This window comes from Lampris incognitus, chromosome 20, assembly GCF_029633865.1.
Source record: "Lampris incognitus isolate fLamInc1 chromosome 20, fLamInc1.hap2, whole genome shotgun sequence".
Lineage (NCBI taxonomy): Eukaryota > Metazoa > Chordata > Actinopteri > Lampriformes > Lampridae > Lampris > Lampris incognitus.
This window is the reverse complement of record NC_079230.1, coordinates 25291627-25318678: the sequence shown is the minus strand read 5'-3', so window position 1 is coordinate 25318678 and position 27052 is coordinate 25291627. Positions and strand designations below refer to the sequence as shown.

The 27052-nt window shown below is 44.7% G+C and overlaps 1 protein-coding gene across 1 annotated transcript in view; it reads right to left on the bottom strand.

The window, feature by feature from the left end:
* The window catches only part of arap2 (ArfGAP with RhoGAP domain, ankyrin repeat and PH domain 2), a 195775-nt gene that overhangs the window by 33811 nt on the left and 134912 nt on the right, over positions 1 to 27052 (bottom strand). The window contains exons 16-21 of the mRNA XM_056300208.1: positions 24418 to 24520; positions 21640 to 21838; positions 9172 to 9235; positions 6972 to 6974; positions 6058 to 6221; positions 3199 to 3411 (exon numbers count right to left, since the gene is read on the bottom strand). Coding sequence (XP_056156183.1) covers positions 3199 to 3411; positions 6058 to 6221; positions 6972 to 6974; positions 9172 to 9235; positions 21640 to 21838; positions 24418 to 24520 — 746 coding nt within the window. The remainder of the gene's footprint in view (positions 1 to 3198; positions 3412 to 6057; positions 6222 to 6971; positions 6975 to 9171; positions 9236 to 21639; positions 21839 to 24417; positions 24521 to 27052) is intronic.

Genomic DNA, 27052 nt, shown 5'->3' with positions numbered 1-27052 from the left:
TCGTTTCCCGACAGTTTTAAGCATGCCGTTGTTCATCCATTGCTAAAGAAAACTGTCTTGGTTCCTCTGCCCTTAAGTAACTACAGACCAATCTCCGAATTATCTTTTTTTCATCTCAGATTCTGGAGAAAGTAATTTAATCTCAACTGATATATTTTATTAATACCAATAGTGTTTTTAACAGTTTCCACTCTGGTTTTAGAGCACTTCATAGTACCAAGACAGCTCTTGTTAAGGCTATTAATGACTTACGGCTGACTGCAGAAAGAGGTGACTCCTCGATTTTAGTTCTTTTAGAATTAAGTGCTGCCTTTGAGACAGTCGATTACAGTATCCTCTTACATCGTTTGGAGACTTGAGTAGGCATCAAAGGCTTGGCTCTTAGTTTATTACGCTCATACCGCTCCAACAGAACTTTTTCTGTCTGTCATTCTGGGTAACTACTTCCTCGAAAACTAAATTGAGTTGTGGTGTCCCTCAAGGCTCATTTCTTGGCCCTTCTGTTTTCTATATACACGCTGTCTCTTGGCCAGGTTATTCAAAATTAGGATGCATTTTATGATTATGCTGATGACACTCAGTTATACATGCCACTAAAACCCACAGATCCTAGTAAGCCTGGCAAATCTCACAACTTTCTTCTCTGATATCAAATCCTGGCTGTCCCAAATTTTTCTTAAACTTAATGATGATAAGTCTGAGGTCATTCTGTTTGGTCCCCCAAATTCCATCAGCCCTTTTGGTACTAATTTGGCAGTCTGTCAAATAGTGTTAAGCAGACTGCTAGGAATCTAGGGGTAATATTCGATGCTAACCTCGGTTTTGATTATCAAGTATAAATGTTGACCAGTCATGTTTCTTCCAGCTCAAGATAATCTCTACTACTACTACTACTTTCGGCTGCTCCCATTACGGGTCGCCACAGCAGATCATCCATCTCCATTTCTTCCTGTCTTCTGCATCTTCCTCTGTCACACCAGCCACCTGCATGTCTTCCCTCACCACATCCATAAACCTCCTCTTTGGCCTTCCTCTTTTCCTCTTCCCTGGCAGCTCCATATTCAGCATCCTTCTCCCAATATACCCAGCATCTCTCCTCCACACATGTCCAAGCCATCTCAATCTTGCCTCTCTTGCTTTGTCTCCAAACCATCAAACTTGAGCTGTCCCTCTAATATAATAATTCCTAATCCTGTCCTTCTTCGTCACGCCCAATGAAAATCTTAGCATCTTCAACTCTGCCACCTAATCTCTACAATTAGGTATTTTTTTTATCAATTGCTGATCTACAAAAATTGTGCATGCTTTTATCCATTCTCAGGTTGATTATTGCAACGCACTTTTCTTGGGTATCAGCCAGGGCTCCCTCCACCATTTCCAATTCGTATAAAATGCCGCTGCTCTACTCATTACCGGGACAAAGCAGCATGATCACATTACCCCTTGCTTGCTTCCTACACTGGCTCCCTTTTAGATTTTGAATTGATTTTAATATTTTATTGCTCACTTTTAAGGCCTTACACGGTCTTGCTCTTAAATTCATCTCTGATTTATTTACCTGGAATGCACCCTCTTGACCATTAAGATCTGCAGATGGAGTCCTGCTGGTTATTCCAAGGTCATGGTTTGTCAAAAAAGGTGGTCGTGCTTTTGCTGTTAGAGCCCCCACACCATGGAGCACTCTGCCTACTGAACTCAGGCACACTAAGTCTCTAACTTACTGTTTTTTTTTTATTCCTATCTATTTGGTCTTATTCATTTATTGCCTTTACCTCCTCTGCGCTCATGTCCTTTGGTCTTATTCTCATTTTTGCCTTGTCTGGTTTTATTTATTTTACAAAGCATTTTGTAACATTGTTAAGACAAGTGCTATATAAACAAAGTTCATCATTATTTATTATTCTAAGTTAATTTTTCAGAGGCAGGTGAAAAAAAAAACTGATGCCAATATCCCATTTGCAGAGGGGGACACTTCTGTTAAAGTATTTGAGTAAAATTTTCAATGTAATGGCACTTTTTTCTTTTCTTCTTTTAATATTGTTATTTAATATTTTTATCTTGTTCTCCATCTTTGAATAACTTTTATGCATGACATGTGCAACATAAATACAATTGCCTTGCCTTTTGAGAACAATAAAATCATGGTAGTTTTATTTTGACTTCATTTACAATAAAGTATTCTACTTAGCTATTTATAATTAGATAACCATTACAGAGCAAAAAAAAAGAGGCTAAATTAAGAATTTGTTTCATTAAGTCTTAAGTATTATCGATATTGGGTGTTTTTGGAGATTCATGTTAACAAAATAAATGTGGTCTGTTCATACAGTTTGTCCTGGTCGTTTCCAGTGATATGGATTATGTTAAGGGTATGATCTGTATAATGGGCACTGCAACAACAAGAGGGCTCTGTTGCCCAGTTAACATGGCATATCTCACCATCAGGTCAACAATATTGTGTATTCATTTGAGAAATGGAAACAACTGAAAGCCTTGAAAGGAACTGAAGGGGACACAGCATTGGTAAATGGATGGCATTTACAAAGCACTTTTTTTCCAAAGCGATTAATGCCTCACAATTAATGCCTAACACCCCCCCCCCCACACACACACACACACACACTTACTTCTACACCGATAGCGGTGTCATCCGTGCAAGGTAACAACAAACTCATCAGGAGCAGTTAGGGGTTAGGTGTCTTGCTGAGGGACACCTCAACTTTTTTGCAAGGAGGATTGAACTGGCAGCCCTCCAGTTACCAGACGACGTGCTCCACCTCCTGAGCTACTGCTGCCCCCCCCCCCCCCGAACTGACAGGTTTCTCATTTGCAAGTACTAAAGCGAATAACATATGAAGTCTGACCAAAACAATAGCAGAAGTGGGGTGGACAGCAACTGTTTGCATCAATTGTGGATCTTACCTTTAACTAAAGATCATTTCCATGTCTTTAGAGCTACAGTTGCGTTTGTTTGTAGACATGAAAGGAACAAAAGTAACTCACAAAGTAATTGTAGTTTTGCAGTGAGAAACTAATTTACTCGAGTAATTTTCTTAATCAACACTAACTTGTACTCAAGTAAATGATCACTAAAGTAGCAGTACTGTTATTTTAGTAGGAATTTTCAGTGCTCTGTCCACCTCTGATACCACAGCACGCTACTGCACTGTTTATGATAAAACATAGTGATTCACACACCCAGTGCCGACACCCAGTAAGGATAGAGCTCCTTGGTGAGCAGGGCGTCCTCTGCCTGTGACAGGAAGCACTTCAGGGTGTCGGTGACATCCTCCAGTCGGTGCTCCTTCTCCCGCAGCTTGACATTCCGGGCATCTTGGCTAAACTCCTCCCAGAGCAGGGCCACACGGTTGGCATCCCCCTCCCTTTGGTACACCCCTTCCTGGCACAAACCTGGGAGGAGGGTAGGTAAGGTGAAAGAAATTGATGGACAAATTGATGGATGTACAGAGAGATGCGAGGATAGATGGATTTTAGGATGGATGGATGGATGATGGTTGAAACCACCTTCTGATCATAACTAAGCTCAGATGTAGTCAGTTATCAATTTGTAAAAACTTTCACCTTTTAAATTGCATTCATATAGGCTTACATATTCTTCACCATGAGGGATTTTCTTACACCAAGTATATTCAAAAATTATTCGAGGGTTCAGAAAAAAACATGTCTCACGTGTAAGGTTTAGTTTTGTTTAAAACACAGCATGACTTTTTTTAAGTAATTCTATACTGATAATAATTTTGACTGGTAAGAATTCATCCATCCATCCATCCATCCATCCATCCATCCATCCACTATCCACGCTGCTTATCCTACTCAGGGTCACGGGGATGCTGGAGCCTATCCCAGGGGTCATTGGGCGGCAGGTGGGGAGACACCCTGGACAGGCCGCCAGGCCATCACAGGGCCGACACATTCATACCTAGGGACAATTTAGTATGGCCGATTCAACTGACTTACATGTCTTTGGACTGTGGGAGGAAACTGGAGCACCCAGAGGAAACCCAAGCAGACACGGGGAGAACATGCAAACTCCACATAGAGGATGACCCGGGATGACCCCCAAGGTTGGACAACCCTGGGGTTCGAACCCAGGACCTTCCTGCTGTGAGGCAACCGTGCTAACCACTGCGCTGCCACTAAGAATTCATTCTATGACAATATTCATTCACTACAGTGTCCACAGAATATCACAGACCATACTGTAAACTGTATGAACTTGAAGCCAATAAAAACCACATGCTGCAACTCAATAGGTGTGATTCATTTATGTGTAAAGAAGGGAATGAGGTAACTGACACTCTTATCAATCTATCACAATAACAATAGCATGCCTATGAGAATGCTACCACAACAACGGTCATTAGAGTTTATCACACGTCCTCTCACTGTTTTGTTTTTGGGATAGGCAGAAGTCCCGTTGCGGCCAAGGGCAAGGCTACTGGTGTGCAAATCTTCAAAATGGAAATAATTTAAATATTGATAATAGATTTCTGATGTTTCTTGATTAAGATATAATCACATAGTGCCATTAATCCAAAGGGGATGGAAAGATCGAAAGTAATAAAGGGTTAGTTTTTGTCAATTTGTTTAACATGTGGGATGATATCCCCTTGCGTCCCCCCTCAAATCAACCCCTGCATGCAACTGTGTGTAACAGCCAATACATTTGCTGCTCTAATGCCAATGATCTTACTTATCATGTGCCTCATGTGTAAAAACAAGCAAATGTTAAATGTACGGCTGTTTGCTGTATGACTGTGTTGTGGGAGGCTGAGCCAGCTGTAATAAAGCATGTCTATATGGACGTCCGTATGAAAAAACACCTTTTTCCCCCTTATTCTCCCCAGTTGTATCTGGCTAATTACCCCACTCTTCCGAGCCATCCCAGTTGCTGCTCCATCCCCTCTGCCAATCCGGGGAGGGCTGCAGACTACCACATGTCTCCTCTGACACGTGTGGAGTCGCCAGCTGCTTCTTTTCACCTGACAGTGAGGAGTTTCACCAGGGGGACATAGCGTATGGGAGGATCACGCTATTCCCCCCAGTTCCCCCTCCCCCCTGAACAGGTGCCCCAACCGGCCAGAGGAGGTGCTAGTGCAGCAACCAGGGCACATACCCACATCTGGCTTCCCACCCACAGACATGGCCAATTGTGTCTGTAGGGATGCCCAACCAAGCCGGAGGTAACACTAGGATTCAAACCGGTGAGCCCCATGTTGGTAGGCAATGGACGCCCGATTGGTTTGTATTTTTATGTGTGTCATAGATTGAAACCAGCTGAACTTTTTCCGATACACAACTGTCGATTGAACCAGTAGAGGACGAAAGGAGGAGCTCAGCTGTTTTCCAAAATGGAGGAGCAACTCCTGTCACTTGTACACAGCTTCCATTAAGCAAATTAACAAGCGAACCCACAGCTGAGAGCACGTCCTTTTGCCTGTGAACGAATGGAAACGAGATGGAATCCATGTTCCCCCGTTTACTGATTTTAATCCGCCCGCATTTTTTCAGACATGCCACACCTCCGTTTTTATATTCCAATCAGACACAAAAGGGACAGTCCCAGATTTATACACATCCTTCATCCATTTCATCTGTTTCTGTTTGCCCCCCCCCACCCCAAGTCTTTCTGATCCAACCTCCATCCTGCTGTTCAGCTCAGTCCAGCATCCTGCGTACGCAGTATCCTGATTAACTACAGCGGCACCTGCTTCCACAAAGGCAGCCAACGCTCTCACATTGTTGTAAATTAGACACACAGTCAAAGGAATACCTTCTGCCTCCATCAGTTCTCAGTCAAATACACGCATGATCATTAAAGAAAATAAAAGAGGCAAAATCTAAATCTGACAATTCCTCTGTGGTCTTGTGGAGTAGTGATTTGTGACTTGTAGGGAAGTACAGAATATCCTAACGGCATCAGATCAGACAGCTTCTGAACCCATATTTCCAGTGTAGAACACACTAATCTCAACAAGGGTGAGCTAAATAAAAAAAAAGTGTGAGTGTAACTCATTTGCCATAAATGTGACTCACCGTACTGGGTCACAAAAGCGATGCAACTGTCCACCACAATAGGGACGCCATTTTTGCTCAGCTGCTGGTTGCCCAACGCCCTGCCGTCTGTGCGAGCAGCCAATTTGATCGCAGAGTGCCACAGTGCAAAGTCCAGCTTATTAAAGGCATGTATGTACACGGTTCTGTGGAAGAAGGAGAAAAACAATCAGTTCGCAATATAGTGTCACAACATAGCCCCGTCATGTAAATCATAATTAAGCTTGGTTTTAGTGGGACATGGGGTTTCTCATGATATTTTGAAATAAAGTTTTCCAATCACTCAGCTTGCAATCTGTGAGGTGAAAAGGACTCACAAGATTATTTTTTTTAAAAGATCAATTCCAGTAGTTTTTAAACATCCATTCCAGTAATTTTTAAGTTTTATTGTGGAATATCAATGTTAGGGGTGTAATTTCTTTCAGTTTCAGGGCTATCATGTGATTTGTTACAGTTGTTTTAGTGCCCCCTCTCTGAACACAGCCAAGTCTCCGGAGGTTGAGATCACATGAGTGTTAATTGATAGCTAGCTAGCTCACTAACTTGTGTGATGTTGCTAGGCAACTATTCAAATACTTTTTTTTCTCCTTCCCTTTTTCTCCCCAGTTGTACTTGGCCAATTACTCCACTCTTCACATCCAGCTTCCCACCTGCAGACACAGCCAATTGTGTCTGTAGAGACGCCCGAGCAAGCCGAAGGTAACACAGGGATTCGAATCGCCGACCCCCGTGTTGGGAGGCTACGGAATAAACTGCTACACTACCCGGGCGCACAATTAATTGATTTTCCAATTAAATTAGGGTATTCAATTACATTATTTGGTAACAGAAGCAAACTGGTTATTCTGAAATGGTTTAATTATGTGAACATCTTGAGTTATTTTATACTGACAAACCTGCTGAAAAAATACAATATCGGAAAGCATTGGACTGGATCTTAAAAAAAAAGAAAATACTTAGTAATGTTGCCACACATTACACCTAAAAGAACACATACAGAAAGAAACTAAATGAGAAAAAGTAAAAATAAATAAATAAATTAGTCTTTTTGCACTACACTATAAGGGGAGCAGAAACAGTAATTGCAGCTTGTTTGAAGGCTCAGATGTGATGTTATGTTATGCTGATGACACCCAGCTGATCTTGTCCTTTCCTCCCTCTGACACACAAGTAGAGACACGCATTGCTGTGTGCTTGACTGACATCTCGGAGTGGATGGCGACACACCACCTGAAGCTCAGTCTGGACAAGACAGAGCTGATGTTCCTCCTGGGGAAAGGTTGCCCGCACCGAGACCTGGCCATCACCATTGACAACACTGTAGTGACGCCAACTCGGACTTGAGGAAACTGGGTGTGATCCTGGATGACCAACTGTAGTTTGCTGAAAACACTGCATCGGTTGCTTGCTCCTGCAGATTTCTCCTTTATAACGTCAGGAGGATTCGCCCATTCCTCACCGACGAGATGGCACAGGTGCTCATCCAGGCTCTGGTCATCTCCTGGCTGGACTACGGCAACTCCCTCTTTAATGGCGCCCCGGCGTCGGCCATCAGACCTCTGGAGCTTGTTCAGAAGTCTGCAGCTCGTCTGGTGTTCAACCACTCTAAGTTCTCCCACACAACTCCCCTTCTCATGTCCCTACACTGGCTCCCAGTAGCTGCTCACATCCAGTTTAAGACTCTGGTGCTAGCCTACAGGGCAGTGAAAGGAACAGCTCCTTCCTATCTCCAGGCCATGGTCAAGCCCTACACCCCCGCCCGACCACTTCGCTCTGCTGCCTCGGGACGCCTGGTTGCCCCGTCGCTCAGAGGCCCTTGCTGCCAATCAACCCGGTCACGGCTCTTTTCTGTCCTGGCCCCACAGTGGTGGAAGGAACTCCCCACTGATGGCAGGACAGCTGAGTCGCTGCCCATCTTTCAGCGCAGGTTGAAAACTCACCTCTTCAAGAACTACTGGTACCCTGTTACTTGTTCTTAGCACTTATTTTATTCACTCTTTTAAAAAAAGAAATCTCATTTTGCACTTTTACTTTAGCACTGGTTTTGCTCTTAGATGCTTGTTTAGATGCACTCATGACCTCTGATGACTGGTAGTTCTCCTGATTTCCTACGTTAAATGCACTTATTGTAAGTTGCTTTGGATAAAAGCGTCAGCTAAATGACTGTAATGTAATGATGTGTTCCCTCTTCTGCTCTATTTCTGCTTCTGCTTCAGAGCAGCTGGAGAGAGTTTAGCGGTGTGAGCAGACCTTACATTATCTCCGCTGTTCAGCATAGGTGAAATGCACTCTAACAAAAAACCCTTCAGAAACCGTCAGCAATAACAGTACACAGTGGTGCACAACTCACAGTGTCGCAGTACAATAAAAGAAGATGTCGGTTGCGGTACATTTAGAAATATGAAACAAGCATATCTCATCAGAAATCTACATCCGGGTGTCCGGGTGGCATAGCGTACTATTCCGTTACCTACCAACACGGGGATCACTGGTTTGAATCCCCGTGTTACCTCCGGCTTGGTCGGGCGTCCCTACAGACACAATTGGTCGTGTCTGCGGGTGGGAAGCTGGATGCGGGTATGTGTCCTGGTCGCTGCACTAGCACCTCCTCTGGTCGGTTGGGGCGCCTGTTCACGGGGGAGGAGGTACTGGGGGGAACGGTGTGATCCTCCCACACGCTACATCCCCCTGGTGAAACTCCTCACTGTCAGGTGAAAAGAAGCAGCTGGTGACTCCACACGTGTCGGAGGAGACATGTGGTAGTCTGCAGCCCTCCCCGGATCGGCAGAGGGGGTGGAGCAGCGACCAGGACGACTTAGAAAATAGGGTAATTGGCCAAGTACAATTGGAAAGAAAAATTAAAAAAAAGGAAAAAGAAATCCACATATATAGAATCCAGTAGTGTGTGTTGACAAAATAAAGTTCTTGCATTTGTTGTCTTGTTTTGTGTGTTGATGACATACGCCTCTTTGCACCAATAGGTTTGAAAGAGAGGTCTGGCTAAAAATAACTCGGTGATGCACACCACCTCAGACCATATCTCTCAATGGCACCGATCTCCCACTAAAATGTTTTCATTTCAAACGACAAACATACCTTCCGCCCTCCACCATCAGCAGAACCTGGATCTTGTCCTCCCCCTCGGTGTGAGTAGAGACCGCTGCGCAGAAAAGGAGATATGAGGAAGGTGAAATAAATACGAATGTGCTAAGGACGGGCTACCAAAGTGGTTGTGTCTCGACTTGCGACGCTGTCCATTCACAAACAGCAGCATGGCAGCTTTAAAAGTTTTTCAGAGACACTCAGCCTTCACTGGAACGCCTCAGACGTCGAGGTATTCACTCGACGTCTGCATCAGCAGTGGCAAATTATGCACGGCATAATACGTCTAGACACCGGGAGTACTATCTGTTGTAGAGGCCCGGGCACACAGAGTGAGGCGAGGTTATAAGTGGAGGGTGCAGAAATATGAAATGCCCCCCCATTTAAGTTGATGGCATTTTCTTGTTGTGGCGGGCGGTACGCACGCCGTCGCCATCTCACTCAATTTTTTCTCCTCGGAAGTTCGGCGAAGGGAGAGGAAATAGAGCATAAACACCAAATGTTTAACACAAAGCAGGTATACATGCAGCCATGTAAGATAACGTTTCAAATCACATCTGTAAAGGGGGGGGGTCCACGCTGTTTTGTTTTGTTTTTTGAAGAAAAAATGCACAGAAAAATGTGTTTTTGTAGTTTTTGGATTGGATCTACACTTGGATATACGTGTTGTTGTAGTTTGGATATGTGCTGTTGTGGTTGTGTTGCACTGCTATGGGCTGGGGGGGGGCAATATGTAATTTCATTTCATGTGCGCAAGTGCATGAAATGAAACGACAAATAAATGCTCCCGATTCCTGACATGACGGTATGTTTCTGTATACCAGACCACATAAAACAAGAACTGTTACACAAAATGGAAAGATCTGCACCTATCTGTTAAAACTGAGTGCCATATAAATAAATAAAAACGAGCATTTATAGAGCGGTGAAGGGGATATTTTCCTGTCTGGCTGTTTTTCCTTTTAATTGCCCAGCTTCTCTTCTTAGAAGGAGCAACTGGGTGGCCAGGGTAGAAAGGGTCAGCCACAATTCTGCCCACGCACCTCCTGCCTCTCAAGTCATGGCGACACCAGAACGAGAGCAGCCAGCATCCTGCGGTCTCTCTCAGCTCACCTGAACTGCCACGAAGCCTGGTTCAGTTAGGACTGACTCAGAGACGGCTGTGTAAAAATGGACCACCACTGCTTGTATGGCAGGCTGAATAGTTTTGGCTGCCAAAGGAGGCACATTTTCCGAGGGGAGGGGGGGGGACTTTTCAACAATAGAGTAAATCTTCTCCCCCATTACAGGTTGTGGGAGATTCTGCATTTCCTAGGAACCTTAATGACTCCACAGCAGAAACTGTTGAGCTGCAAATGTTGTGAGGGAGGCATGAAAGCAGCATTAAAACCAAATTATCCGTAACCACCTTAAAAGACAAACTAGAGGACTGCACTCAGTCGAGTCCAGGTCTCCGTCAGGCATACGTAGCGCCCCTTCTCTGTACACACACACTTGGACAGAAAAAAAAAAGGTTTTCCTGTCATTATAAGATGTTTGTGCAGTCAACTGAATGGGAAATGTGGAAAAAAAGTCTTTAATATGCAGCACTCAAGCTCAAAAAAATCTACATAATAATCAAGCTAACTGGGTCAAAACCCTATGGCCAGTTTGTTACAGTGATAGTCAGTGGTAGTGTCTATAATGTGAATTCCTGGATATTAAATGTTCATCTGCAGTTTTCTGTAGTGGTCCCTGTAATACTGAAGTAGCGTATCACTTGACATGGTTAAGCCATATAAAAGTAAAAAAAAAAGGTTATAAATGCATTTGCCACAACAATATTTTCCACTCATATCTTGGGACTAGCAGAGGTACCCGGCATTGCCCGGGGAAAATGTTCTCACCAAACATGATGTGACCAACACAATCTGATCTTTATGATATAATCGATGATGAAATATAGGATAATGTATGGTATGATCGAATGTCGAATAAACAAATTTTATTAATGAAAATTATCAAATGTCATAATTTTCAATCTATTCATCAAGCTTCTTTGCCAATGTGTGTATTAATCGCTCAGTACTCAAGCGCCTCAGGGTAAACCACGTTGCGTGCCTTCAGGCTAGCATCGACAATGTTAGGTGAAGTGCCTCCCTTGACCACTGGAAGGATTTGCCGGAAGTCTCCACAAAGCATCGCTGGAATGCCGCTTTCACAAATAAAATAAAAAATTTTAATTCGTTTTTGAAATATTTTCCAACTGTGCACTCCTTGGAAAGTGCTGATTCTATAGATACCTTTCTTTTTGTTCTACAATGAGTATTTCTGGAGTTTTAAGTGAACATACAAACATACACTCACGCTATATATATACACTACCGTTCAAAAGTTTGGGATCACCCAAACAATTTTGTGTTTTCCATGAAAAGTCACACTTATTCACCACCATATGTTGTGAAATGAATATAAAATAGAGTCAAGACATTGACAAGGTTAGAAATAATGATTTGTATTTGAAATAAGATTTTTTTTACATCAAACTTTGCTTTCGTCAAAGAATCCTCCATTTGCAGCAATTACAGCATTGCAGACCTTTGGCATTCTAGCTGTTAATTTGTTGAGGTAATCTGGAGAAATTGCACCCCACGCTTCCAGAAGCAGCTCCCACAAGTTGGATTGGTTGGATGGGCACTTCTTTGAGCAGATTGAGTTTCTGGAGCATCACATTTGTGGGGTCAATTAAATGCTCAAAATGGCCAGAAAAAGAGAACTTTCATCTGAAACTCGACAGTCTATTCTTGTTCTTAGAAATGAAGGCTATTCCATGCGAGAAATTGCTAAGAAATTGAGGATTTCCTACACCGGTGTGTACTACTCCCTTCAGAGGACAGCACAAACAGGCTCTAACCAGAGTAGAAAAAGAAGTGGGAGGCCGCGTTGCACAACTGAGCAAGAAGATAAGTACATTAGAGTCTCTAGTTTGAGAAACAGACGCCTCACAGGTCCCCAACTGGCATCTTCATTAAATAGTACCTGTTAGAGCCTGTTTGTGCTGTCCTCTGAAGGGAGTAGTACACACCGGTGTAGGAAATCTTCAATTTCTTAGCAATTTCTCGCATGGAATAGCCTTCATTTCTAAGAACAAGAATAGACTGTCGAGTTTCAGATGAAAGTTCTCTTTTTCTGGCCATTTTGAGCGTTTAATTGACCCCACAAATGTGATGCTCCAGAAACTCAATCTGCTCAAAGAAGTGCCCATCCAACCAATCCAACTTGTGGGAGCTGCTTCTGGAAGTGTGGGGTGCAATTTCTCCAGATTACCTCAACAAATTAACAGCTAGAATGCCAAAGGTCTGCAATGCTGTAATTGCTGCAAATGGAGGATTCTTTGACGAAAGCAAAGTTTGATGTAAAAAAAATCTTATTTCAAATACAAATCATTATTTCTAACCTTGTCAATGTCTTGACTCTATTTTCTATTCATTTCACAACATATGGTGGTGAATAAGTGTGACTTTTCATGGAAAATACGAAATTGTTTGGGTGATCCCAAACTTTTGAACGGTAGTGTATATATATATAAAAGATGTTTTATTTGAAAAAGAACTTAATTTATTTGTAAATATAACTACTCTTCCCCTCCCCCTTTTTTTCCCCATTGTATCCAGCTAATTACCCCACTCTTCCGAGCTCACCCGGTCACTGCTCCACCCCCTCTGCTGATCCGGGAAGGGCTGCAGACTACCACATGCCTCCTTCGATACATGTGGAATTGCCAGCCGGGTGGGACGTAGCGCGTGGGAGGATCACGCTATTCCCCCTAGCCCCCCCCCCCCCGAACAGACGCCCAGACCGACCAGAGGAGGCGCTAGTGCAGCGACCAGTACACCCACATCCGGCTTCCCACCCGCAGACACGGCCAATTGTGTCTGTACGATGCATTGTGTGTTGCGACACGTTTCTCCTGCAGCCATCATTCAAATTTTCTGTGACTTTTGACACTGTAGACCTTATGTCGGTTCGGACCAGCAGAGATAGCCTTCGTCGCTCTTGCACATCGATGAGCCTTGGGTGCGCCCAACACCCTGTCGCCGGCTTGTGGTTTGTTCCTCCTCGGACCACTGTCGGTAGGTACTCACATCTGCTGACTGGGTGCACCCGACAAGCCTTGCTGTTTCAGAGATGCTCTGACCCAGTCGTCTGGCCATAACAGTTTGGCCCTTGTTGAAGTCACTCAGGTCTTTACCCCTGCCCACTTCTCCTGCATCCGACACGTTGACTACGAGAACTGATTGTTCGCTTACCATCTAATCTACCCAGACCTTGACACGTGTGTTTGTTCAGAGATCCCCAACATTATTTAGTTCACCTGTGAGTGGTCATAATGTTTTGGCTCAGTGTATATACAAATATCACTGCCATCACAGTCTCTTCAATTCTTTTAACAGTGGCGTGACAAATCCCCCACTAGCCAGTCCTTCCTTTCTTTCATAAACACATCGATCGATTTTCCACGCCGAGGGGAATATCAAATCAGACTTCTGCCATAAAGCTTAGCGAGCGAAAAAAGAGCCTCGGCAATAACTATTGAATAAATAAGGGCAGTTTTATTATTTAATCCAAGAAGTCTTATATAGGGCAGCCTTTGTATACCGAGGTAAACAACTAAAACAATTAATCCTCAATAATCTCTGTCGGCAAATTATTTGCTGCAGTTTTCTTTGGCTGATTTTAAAGGGCACGAAGTTTCACTCTGATCCACACAAAGGCACAACAAAGCCCCAAACTTCAGAGATCACTGTTAACTTAACAGAGCCTTATTAACATGGTGTTATCAGGTAAACGCAAAAAACACTTGCTGTCAGTATTCGAACGAGAGAAAAATGAAAATAAAGAAAGGAAAAAAGTAGCAGACCTCTTTTATGCTTTTTTTCCCCCAGCTCAGCAGGGAAATTCTGTGTAATTATTGTTACTTGGATAAGAAAGGAAGTTTGTGGCCTTGCAGCCTTGTAATGAGTATCAAAATTCCTGGGAAAGAGATTTTCACACTTCATTTCTTCTTCCGAGAGAGAGACGGGGCGCTTTTGGGGGTCACGGTGCACGTTTTGCTGGACCTGTTCCCACGTGGGGACCTCGACGTGCCCCGAACCTTATTTCCTGGCGCACGCTGAGTCCACACCGTATAAACTGACGCCCGGGTGTGGGAGACGGCCACATGCCCATAAGAGACAAATCCTCGATAATGGACGTAACCACAGCAGGTAATCTCGAAAGGGAAATTGTCAGTTGTCTTTTAAAAACACATCTGAATCGAAAATTGTCTCGTTTAAATCGGGTCACCTGACACAAGTATGTTGAAGTACAACACAAGAGTCGCATCGGCATCATTTCTATTGTGGGGCTGGATTGGGTGTCGCTTTATTTATTTATTTTCCCCAATTGTACCTGGCCAACTACCCTACTCTTCTGAGCCGTCCCGGTCACTGCACCACCCCCTCTGCCGACCCGGGGGGGGGAGGGCTGCAGACTACCACATTCCTCCTCCGATACATGTGGAGTCGCCCGCCGCTTCTTTTCACCTGACAGTGAGGAGTTTCACCAGGGGGACGTAGTGTGTGGAAGGTTCACGCTATTCCCCCCAGTTCCCCCTCTCACCCTGAACAGATGCCTTAGGCACTAGTGCAGCGACCAGGACACATACCCACATCCAGCTTCCCACCCGCAGACATGGCCAATTGTGTCTGTAGGGACACTGGACAAAGCCGGAGGTAACACAGAGATTCGAACCGGCGATCCCCGTGTTGACAGGCAACGGAATAGACTGCTATGCCACCCGGACGCCCGTGATGGTCTCACTTTAGTCATGTTTCCATCCAACTTTTCAATAATTTTCAAGCTAATAATTAAATCTTGTAAAAGGAAAAGAATCAACAACTTTGGCGGGGTTTCCATCAGATCTGTTTAAACTGATAAAACTCTAAATGTAGGCCTATGTGTCCTACGTCATGCATCCATACTTCCACATCCACCACAAAGATGAACCAGTTAAGATGAAGAAAGAACTGATCAGGTCATTAAATTCAACTCACATTTCATTTTTCATTTTTCATCAGATGTATTCTCACTGCAATTTATCACTCCCCCCCCACAGTGAATTAAAATTATTCACCTTAAGTGAGCGCAGACACTTCAACGTGTATTTTAGGGATTTTATTCAATTATTCAATACTCGCCGTGTTCATCAAAACAACAAAAGTCATATGCTAACACTTGGATGGTGTTAACCCTCTTCAGTGGAATAACTGTAAAATGTCTAACAGATGACGCTGCGAAGAGAGAAGAGGAGCGCTGCACAGAGGGACTTTCTCCAGTCATAATGAATGGTTATTTCTGGGTTTACTTTTGTAATATACTATAGTCATGGACCTGTAGCTTCATTTACACAAGGACCACATGGGTAGGAGGATGTATTTTTCTCTTTCTGAGGAAATCTGTATGCGTGTAGCCATGACTGACAAGAGTCAGAAAGTCCATCCATCCATCTATCCATTATCCAAACCGCTTATCCTGCTCTCAGGGTCACGGGGATGCTGGAGCTTATCCCAGCAGGCATTGGGTGGCAGGCGGGGAGACACCCTGGACAAGCCACCAGGCCATCACAGGGCCGACACACACACACACACACACACACACACACACACACACACACACACACACACACACACACACACACACACACACACAGGGACAATTTAGTACGGCCGATTCACCTGACCTACATGTCTTTGGACTGTGGGAGGAAACCGGAGCACCTGGAGGAAACCCACACAGACAGGCGAGAACATGCAAACTCCACACAGAGGACGACCTGGAACGACCCACCAAGGCTGGACTACCCGGGGCTTGAACCCAGGACCTTCTTGCTGTGAGGTGACCGCGCTAACTACTGCGCCACCATGCCGCCCAGTCAAAAAGTCAAAAAGCAATATTTTCATATTGGACTGTATTCACAGCCGCACCTCGCACTTAAAAATGGGCATGGACATTTCAATCTGTGGGGTAAAATTGAGCAACAGTCTGAGCATGGAACTCAAACAAAGTACAAACATTAAGCTTGAAGTACAAAGGAGTGATTTTCAAAAGATATAGGGATGTGTTAACACATGTGTTGTGTTAACTGTCTTAAGTTTTATTTATGTGTAAACATTTCTTAATACTTTCACACTCTTTACAGCACTTTTTCCGTCATTTGGACGACCCTTTCCACTGTTTGCACAGCACGGACGCAAGCAGGGAATGTGCATGAAGGCAATACAAACAAACATGGAGGACAGTGAATGTAAGGCAGAACGGGGTAATTCCGAACAGAAGGACTCCGACCAGCCAGGACAAAACGAGCAGCTTGTCCCTAATAGAGGGGCTACTTCTATCGTATGGACGTGGTTTGGGTATGAAAAGTCTGACACGGACCAGAAAACCGGACTTTTGCAAAATATGCCACACGCTGGTCCCCACAACAGACTCAAACACCACTAGCTTCTTTTACCACCTATGCAGGAATCATGTCATACAGTACAGAGACAGAGAGAGTCTACAGATGAGAGCCACAAAAGCACAGTCGAGTGCTTAAAATTTGCACAAAGGTTCTAAATAAAAGGAGAAAAATAATCAAATATGAGTAAGTACCATTTATTTGTCGAGTACATAATTCAAAATTTAATAAGAAATAGGCCTTTCCATGTGGTTATTTTATTTAACTAATTATTCATTGAATTTACAGAAAATGTACTACATCATATGTATCGTTATCGTATATGAATGACCTATATCGTGAAATGTATCGTTATCGTGATATGAATGACCTATATCATGATATGTATCGCCACCATGATATAAATGGCCTATATCGTGATATGTATCGGTATCGTGATACGAATGGCATATATCGTGATATGTATCGTTATCGTGATACGAATGGCCTATATCGTGATATGTATCGTTATCGTGATACGAATAACCTAATCGTGATGTGTATCATTATCGTGATATGAATGACCTATATTGTGATATGTATCGTTATCGTGATATGAATGACCTATATCGTGATATGTATCGTTATCATGATACAAATGGCCTATATCGTGATATGTATCGTTATCGTGATATGAATGGCCTATATCGTGATATGTATCGTTATCATGATGTGAATGGCCTATATCGTGATATGTATCGTTATCGTGATATGAATGGCCTATATCGTGATATGTATCGTTATCATGATGTGAATGGCCTATATCTTGATATGTATCGTAATCGTGATATGAATGACCTATATCGTGATCAGGAACAATTGTCATTTCTTAGACGTACTTACATACACAAAGAAATTACATTTTATCTCCCCCAGCCCACAGCGGTGTAACACAAAAAACACACATCCAAAATGTCCCAAAAACGACCCCACCAAAAACATAAAAAAAGTGAAGAAAGCAAAAACAAAAACAAAAAACAAACAGTTAACAACACAGTCCACCCTGCAACGCAGTCCAACAAAAAATCCTCTGTCCTGAGAACGAACTCCAGCCAGGATGACTGTCGGAAGTGCAGGTCTGCATGGGCTAGCAGTTAGCTTAGCCCTCCCCGCCTCCGCGACCTGCCAGACCGCCCTCGGCGTTTCCTCCCCAGGCACAGCTCCAGGGAGGGGCCGTGTTTTCTAGGCACATCGGACAAAGCAGACCAAACTTTCCCAGCCGATCCAATGCCAGCTCTCTCAGCCAGACACCCTCGACACACATCCCCCACACTCCACCCAACGACACAGACGCAGACAAAAATACTGCACAGTCGACAAGGCCACCGCCAGACCGCCTCAGTGTTTTCTCTCAGGTACAGCGCCGGGCAGGGCCATACAGCTCAGGAAAGGGCCGGAAACTCTCTCGGCCGATCCAATGCTCGCTCTCCCAGCCATCAAAAGAAAAAAATTGACAGGGGAAAAAAAAAACCTTCATACGAAGACACAAACTTAGACGCGGACGCCGACAAAGACACTGCATGGTCGGCACTGGGTGACGCTGCTGCAGACGCTGGTTCGCGCCACCATCTTCCCACCTTCCATATGAGATTTTGGTCATATCGCACGGCCCTACTTCCTGCTACTCCTTTTTGAACGTGTAACAAACAATCTGATGCATACGGAGATTTGTTGACTGAGTTTGATGTGTGGATTTGTTGATCACTTCAGATGATTGGCAATGGCTTATCTGTATGTTATATCCTGCTTATTTACCTGTTCAAAATTACTTGCATTTTATAACTAAATTATACTTAACATGTTTAAGTATCCACCATGCCACTGCTGTCAGACACTGTGCCCTGTGATGGCTTGGCGGCCTGTCCAGGGTGTCTTCCTGCCTCCCGCCCAGTGACTGCTGGGATAGGCTCCAGCATCCCCACAACCCTGAGAGCAGGACAAGCGGTTTGGATAATGGATGGATGGATGGAAATAAATCATCATCATCATCATCATCAAAAATGCTGAACTGGCCTCCGTAGCCAAATGGTTGGAGTGCACAGCATATAGCCACATGGTCTCCCCCCCCCCCATTTCCCGTCTGCCTACACTATCACAATCGAATAAAGGTAAATACCAAAAAAAATAAAAAATAAAAAAATGGTGAACTGAATGCTGGCCTGATGACTACCGAAGGTTCTAGATAATTACAATAGTGGGTTTAGCATTTTATTTTTCTTTCTAATGTAGTCACAGTATTATTAAAAGGAATCCAAGGAGAAAACTGCGAGTAATGAGTTCAAAGTTGATGTGTTTTATCTTGTCTGCAAACCTTTTTATTTGCGGAGCGTTCTGAGGGGGAGGGCTGATTCATGCACTGTGACAGGTTAATGATTATTCAACAATATCTGTCACTTCGCCCCCTCATTTTACTTTGGTAATGGTTATTTGTGTGACAGACATCTTGACACGGAGATTACAAAGAGCCAATCCTCTCTGAAGTGTTCAGCTAAACCCAGCGGCGCTGCAGTCTCGGGGGGGAATATAAAGAGGTCAGAAAAGTGCGTACGGATTAACTGACACTTCCAACTGACGTCGAGACTTCATCTTTAATTTCAAGTACTGCGTGTTTTAACCGTGCAGCTATTTCTTATGAAACGGGTGCTCATTGAATCTCTCTCACTTGTACACAGAGGCACCTTTCATGCGGCGCCATCACTGCGGTGTAAATGACAGATAATCCCGTGTCACAGGCCGTGATTCCTCCAGGAATCTCTTCAATGCTCCACTATGTTGGATCCTCCATCAAGAAAACATACAGCACCCTAAGGGCGCTAAGGGCTCGCCGGCTGTGACAAACACGGTTTCTCAATCGGAAGGAGCACCGCGGGGCTTCTTAACTCCCGCCCCGCATGAGGAGGGGAGGAGGCGGGCACTCGCGGCATCTCGAATCGATCCCGAGTTGGCTGGAAATGGATTGAAAGATCCGACTGATGTCCCCCCTCCGCCTCGCTTTTGCACATCACGGCGGCACAACTGATTGAAATGTTTCAAATCTTCGCCATCTGCCAACACTTCATGAACTCTGCGTTATGACACAGCCGCTCTCCTGCGAGTGCGGTTCAATAGTCTGGCGAGTGCAAGTAATGTTGAGTGACAGTATTAATGACAAGATCAATGTCAGCAGGGGCGACGCACCAAAGTAAACGTCATCGGGTCAGTGCTACCGTTAAGGTTTACTGTGTGTATACTGCAGACCAGCGCCTGCTATGGGGCCGAATGCATATCATATCAAATCAAATCAAATCAAATCAATTTTATTTGTATAGCCCAATATCACAAATTACAAATTTGCCTCAGTGAGCTTAACAGCAACACAACATCCTGTCCTTAGACCCTCTCATCGGATAAGGAACAACGCCCTAAAAACCCCTTTAACAGGGAGAAAAAACAGGGAGAAACCTCAGGGAGAGCAACAGAGGAGGGATCGCTCTCCCAAGACGGACAGCGTGCAATGGATGTTGTGTTCACGCAATTTACATAATACAACATCGAAAGAGGATAACAGAATTATAATGGTCATAAAATTTATGAAGAACTTGATGCATATGATCACACCTTTCCATCCTGTATGTCTTCCATTTTTTTAAAGAGTAATTCCTTTTCTCTTTTTTTTTTTTGCAACTTGAGTCTTATTTCTTAGTTTATCCCATCCTGCATATTGGTGATGATATTTTACTCACCGGCTTAATTTTGAGGATTTTGGACAGGGGACCACGGGAAGACAGAGCTTTAAAAGGGCATCTTAATAAAACCCTTTAACCTGTCGTTTCGGGAACAAAAAAACAAAAACAAAACCCAGTGTCTCAGTCAGACTGTGTCCATGACTGTCCATCATCTATGACATCTCTACTGTGCTGGCCGGATAGTTTATGGACGGTTACTACTACCTACGGTAAGTATAGGCGGCTACTTCCTGCAGGTTGAACCAGGAGGTAGATCACCAACGTCCTTCACGATCATATTGGACATTTTGGGTGTAATAATTTTATACGTGCACCTTTATGTTCATTTTCAAATACGTGGTTCAGAGAATTGGATTAAAGTGGACTTGCTGAAACGTGTCTGACAGTCTTGTAAAGCTGAGTCAAGCGGCGGTCCTGTGTCCAAAATCTCCACAATGAGTAAAATGATATCAGGCACAATGGCAAAAAATATGTAAATAAGACCAAGATTTTGAATAAGATGTAACTACTCTTGAACATGTAACTATCAGTCATGGTACTCGTGAAACAGGATTATGCTCCATGTAACTCCAGTTAGAACCGAAACTGGAAAATGGTCTTTGGTTTCTGCAGCCGAAACACTTGAAAGAAAAATGCAAAGCTCTTAAATTCAAATTTGGCAAATCAAGAGTGATTTCAGAAATGTCCAAATTTGATTGATTTGATTAACCTTTGATTGAAGTGATTATTTTTCAAAATTAGTTTAATTAATAACTTTGTAATTCCTATTTGAATATGTGTCCTTTTTTATTATATTTACCTTTACTGTAACTTACATCATTGTGAATGAGGGCTCTTTCTTTCAAGGTGAAATAAAGGTTGAATTCTGTTCAAACAGACTATTTCAGTGTCGTCATTATCGAGCTGCTGGTGCGATGGCACCTCAAGGACTTCCTGAACCCGGTCTCAAGAGGCGCTCATTGAAGGGCCCCATTGCAAACAGACAGCAATTAATTGTTTGCTGATATAAATAAGGGTATGCAACATTGACCCGTTGTAGTTTGTGATGAAGCTGAGGTTGAAACTGAGATGAAAAATAGAGACTGACGTTTCCATTCAGTGTATGTGTCAAGTGCAGGGGTAGGAGGTTAATGAGGCACAACACATTCAGGAGGAATTGAAGACAGGCCCGTTTAGACAAAGTGAGAGGAAGAGGACAAGGAAAGTGAAGGAGAGGCTTACTGAGCTCCTGTAGCTGTTTGAGCTGAATTACTTCCTCGGTGGTGTCTCCTTCACCCGGGATGTAGTGTAAGGAGGAGCCTTCGAGCGCGAACCATCCGATTCTCCAGTGGTAAAGGTCGTGACCTTCTTTGTAGTGGAGTCGACCAATCAGCTCGCTGCATCCACGCAGCATCCCCTCGACTTTGGATGGGACAAAACACTACAAACCAAAAAAAAAGAAGAAAAGTAATTTAGACAACCTATACACAACTTTTACCAGCAGAGTAAAGGGGGTGACGACATCTAAAGGAAAGTAAGTCAAGATTCACTTTACTCTTCAGTTTTCACAGCAATAGAAGATGTCACATAGTTAAAGGGACATTTCATTGCAAGTAATCAGCATGTCCAGTAAGCGCTAGTGGTCTATGTAGTCTTTTAAAACTACAGCCACGGGTGTCCGGGTAGCATAGCAGTCTATTCCGTTGCCTAACAACACGGGGTTCCCGGTTCAAATCCCCGTGTTACCTCCGGGTTGGTCGGGTGTCCCTACACACACAATTGGCCGTGTCTGCAGGTGGGAAGTCGGATGTGGTTATGTGTCCTGGCTGCTGCACTAGTGCCTTCTCTGGTCGGTCAGGGTGCCTGTTTGGGGGGGAGGGGGAAATGGGGGGAATAGCTTGATCCTCCCACGCACTACATCCCCCTGGTGAAACTCCTCACTGTCAGGTGAAAAGAAGCGGCTTGCGACTCCACATGCGGTAGTCTGCAGCCCTCCCCGGATCGGTAGAGGGGGTGAGGCAGCGACCGGGACGGCTCAGGAGTGGGGTAATTGGCTGGATACAACTGGGGAGAAAAAAAAAGGGCTGGGACCCGAAAAAAAAGGGCTGGGACCCCCCCCCCCCAAAAAAAAAACAACTACAGCCACTTTGGTGCAATTCATTTTGACAGAGAAGTCGACTTTTCCCTGCCCAGAGTTATGTTCTACACTGCCTACATGAAACAGTGTGCATCATGGGAGAGTTTCTCAGTGGCTGAGGTTAGAAAACGAACATCTCAGCCAATCCGGGTTGTAGATCTGTCACCATCCACTGACAGCAACGGACGGTGGAAATAAGCCAGTTTGCTACAGCGGGCTACGGCAATACAGACATCACTGGCAAGTATTGTGTACATCATAGATATACCATCCCTATGACTAATACAGGAAAACAAGGTTGAAAATTGGTGAAATTTACCCTTTTTTTTGGGGGGGGGGTTCCCACTTTTCTCTCCAATTGTATCTGGCCAATTACCCCACTCTTCTTAAATGTCCCGGTTGCTGCGACACCCACTCTGCTGAACCGGGGAGGGCTGCAGACTACCATATGTCTCCTCCAATACATGTGGAGTCGCCAGCCGCTTCTTTTCACCTGACAGTGAGGAGTTTCACCAGGGGAACATTGCGCATGGGAGGATCACGGTATTCCCCCCAGTTCCCTCCCCTTTGAACAGGCACCCTGACTGATCAGAGAAGGCGCTAGTGCAGAGATCAGGACACATACCCACCTGCAGACACAGCCAATTGTGCCAATTGTGTAGGGACACCCGACCAAGCCGGATGTAACACGGGGATTCGAACCGGCGATCCCCATGCTGGTAGGCAATGGAACAGACCGCCAAGCCACCCGAAATTTACCTTTAAGGGCAGGGTGGCACCATTATCAAGTCACTCAGAGATGTTTCCATCATATCCTGTCTCCCGGCTGACATCTTTTTTTTATTCTGCTTCTATTCTCTGGCAAGACAGGATGGTAGAGCTCCGGGTAGAGAGCGGATGACTGACTCTTTCATTTTGGATTTTGTCGAGGTCATCCAAAAAGATAACTGGTGGCTGGTAGTGTGAATGTGTGGGTCAAAGTTCACTTTAACTGAACCCTCGTGCGACGGCGAATGGGGCAAAATTGCCTCGCAGCCGGGACAGATGCTAACTCCTCATACCTTCGTTTTGAATGGTGGCGGATGGAGTGCGAATAAACAACTCTTCGCACATTTTTCTGGAGATGTGACATCTCTTTAAATCTTTTTCCATTCAACCGTCCCCCTCAGAGGGAATGAATAAGCCAAAAAATAAAAAATAAATAAAAGAAAAATATAAAAGACAAAACAGCAAACAAACAGATGGAGTCATCGCTCTCTCGGATGAATAAACTTTCCCTGCATTCCTGGTCCCCGGCTGAATTATTTCGTCGTGTATTCTCTCCTCCCTCGTCCTCCGCCCGGTCATTGTTGTGCAACTCAAACAGAAATACGGCGGTGCAGAGGGCCCGCGGTACAGACGGCGAGACAGATGGGCCTCTATCAGTATATCTTCCACTATCTACCACTGGTTTGTCTGGGATTAGAGAGATAAAGGGAGGGAATAGGGGATGCATTTACGTCGGGGTTATAGTGAGATCCTGTCAGCGAGCCGTGGAGGAGACGGCACAACAATTTGTTTTACTGAGAGAGGCAGCGGCAGTGGGGGCCTGACTGAATAGATAGTGTGGAAATATAACAGCCTATGTGTGTGTGTACCTGCATGTGAGTGTGATTGTGATGGGCTGGGTTTGAACTATACACAACAGGATGGCACAGGATGGATCTACCGCGATACTGTGCCATGCACATTTGTAAGTGTACGTGCACTGGCATTATTCTCGGTATCTCGAGTGCAAAACAATCATAAAAGGGAGGGGAAATAAAGCGCAGGTGGTGCATTTGTGTGTCTCGATGTGTGGTGTGTGTATGTGTGTGTGTGTGTGTGGGGGGGGGGTGTATCACCTTAGCGAGAGCCCGGAGCCAGTCTTGTTGGGTGTCCTGTGTCTCAGCACCCACCATCAGCACTCTCTCTGTGTGCAGATACAGCTCCACCGTGAACACAGCCCTGGTAAAGACACACAACTCGCTATAGACCTCAGCAAAGAACGATAAGATCATTAAGGAGCACACACACACACACACACACACACACACAGACAAAAAACAAAACAAAAACTTGCACGTGTCCACAAAAATCGAAACACACATGGAAAGACTCACATGCACTCAAACTCGAGCACACACCCATGTAACATACACACAAACACCCCAAAACTCACACAAACACACACACACACTAGAAAATGGTGAGACCCATGCCGTCGGAAGTAAAAAAGCAGCTATTAATCTTTGTTGGTCTCTCTCTCTTTCTCCCTCTCTCTCTCGCTCTCTCCCTCGCTCTCTCTCTCTCAACAGCATCGTCTCGGTGAAGGAGAGGTCAGAGTATTACTGTCTTAGTGGGTTCGACACGGCACTAAAGGATGACTCGTTTTTGGGTTGTCTGGTCCAGCTGTGGGAAGGAGAAGGAGGAGGAGGTGGTGGAGGAGGAGGCCCCTAAGTGCTACAGAGAGGGGTGTTTAAGGCAGCGTGTCACCGAGGTCAAACCAGCTCCGAGCCGCTGCTCTCATACATGATGCATGGTGGGGGTGGGGGTGGGGGGGCGGTGGGGACACGAGTGTTTGCATGATCTTATCCAACGCCCCCGTTCCCATCCTCCCCCCTGTAGGTGCACAGGCGCTTGTTAGTCGGTCCCCCGAGGGAGAGGAGTGAGCAAGGAGGGGAACGGGAGGGATGGAAAGAGGGAAGAAGGAGGAGGTACTGAACAAGGTGGATAAGAAAAGGAGAGGATGGGAGGATGAGAAATATGGATAAGAGAAAGAGTTGTTGAACAAACGTCATTAAAAGAAGGCTAGAACAAGAGGACAAAGGACAAGATGAGAGGAAGACCACCGCATAAGGTGTGTCTGTGTGTGTGTGTGTATAAATCAATATTTATGAATTATAAATTCTAAGTTGTTGCATTACTCTAGAGTAATGACACATGCTCGAGTGGTTTCAGAGGCTTGCCCTCTAATTTGGGAAGCTTTGTAAAGTGTACAACCGTAGTTCATTTACATAAATATGGACGGGGGGGGAAAACATCGATTTCATTAACGACACCGCTCTTTTGCTAGCCAACATAATTCTGCAGGCTCGCATTGCACCACCTGTCACTGACAACAGCACTGTTGACATGTGAAAGAGGCAGTCCTCCACAACGCTCGTGTCAGTAATGACTGAGCTCGGTTGGGTCCAAAGTACAATCTACGCAGTAAGTGTACGTGTAGTATTTCTAGAGGAGCACGTCTCTAGTCTACTGCAAGATTTGGCAGATGGTGACAGCGTTTGTTTCTCTCTTAAGGTCAGTATTAAATCACAAACTAACATGTTGATCTTTTACACAGACGCTGCAGCAGCTTCAATAGGAGCTTCTCACTTGATATACCGACGGGTGACAAGTGAAAGCAGAAACCTGAATCCCGGACCCCGACGGCAAGGGGGTCCGGGTCTCCGTTATGCTCTGGGGGCTTTTTCCTGGCATGGTTTGGGTCCATTTGTACCCTTAGAGGAGAGGGTCACTGCAAATCAATACAATACGCTCCACCTCCCGGCACGGTTCAGGAGGGTGGAGCGGGTCGGAAAGTTGCTGGTTCGATCCCAGGCTCGTCTGGAGAACATGTTGAAGCGTCCCCGAGCAAGACACTGAACCCCTGACTGCTCCTGATGAGCACCTTGCATGGCAGCCTCCGCCATCAGTGTATGAATGTGTGTGTGAACGGGTGGATGTGAGACATGCACTGTAAAGGGCTCAGAGTGGCGCTGTATAAATGCAGTCCATTCACAAAGTTATTCTGAGTGATCGCCTTTATCCTATGATGAGACATTTCTATCCTGATGGGAAGGGTCAATGCTCCCATCCACAGGGTACAAGGGGGTCACTCAATGGTTTGATGAGGATGAACATGATGTAAATCATCTGCTACGGCCTTCAAAGTCACCCAGTGCGTGTTGGACAGCGCTTGGACCTACGTGTTGGACAGCGCTCTCCACCACCATCATCAAAACACCAAATGAGGGAATATCTTTTGGAAGAATGGTGCTCATCCCTCCAGCAGAGTTCAGAGACTTGTGTGACGAGGAGCACTGAAGAGGTTCTGGAGGCTCGTGGTGGACCAGCACCTTGCTGAGACACTTTACGTTGGCTTTTCTTTTCATTTGTCACCCATCTGTAGTTTCTAAATGTATTACTGTGGTCTTTAGAATTTCTCCTAAAGAATTTCCACATGCCGCCCAACCTCCCGGTAAAGCTCGCACCCGAGCTCCTCTGGAAGTCCTGAGAAACTGCTGTTTCCATGTGTACTCACGTGTGTGTCTGAGAGAGACCGACAGAAATGGAGACGGGAAATCAGACTGACAAGAAAAATGGTGGGCAAATAAAAAAAGAAGAAGCCAGAACTGAAGGTCAGAACTGACCTAGAAATGTCCCTGCAGAAACAGAGAAAGAGTCAAAAAGTCCTTTAATCACCTCAACTTACCACCACCCAACATGTCCCCTTTC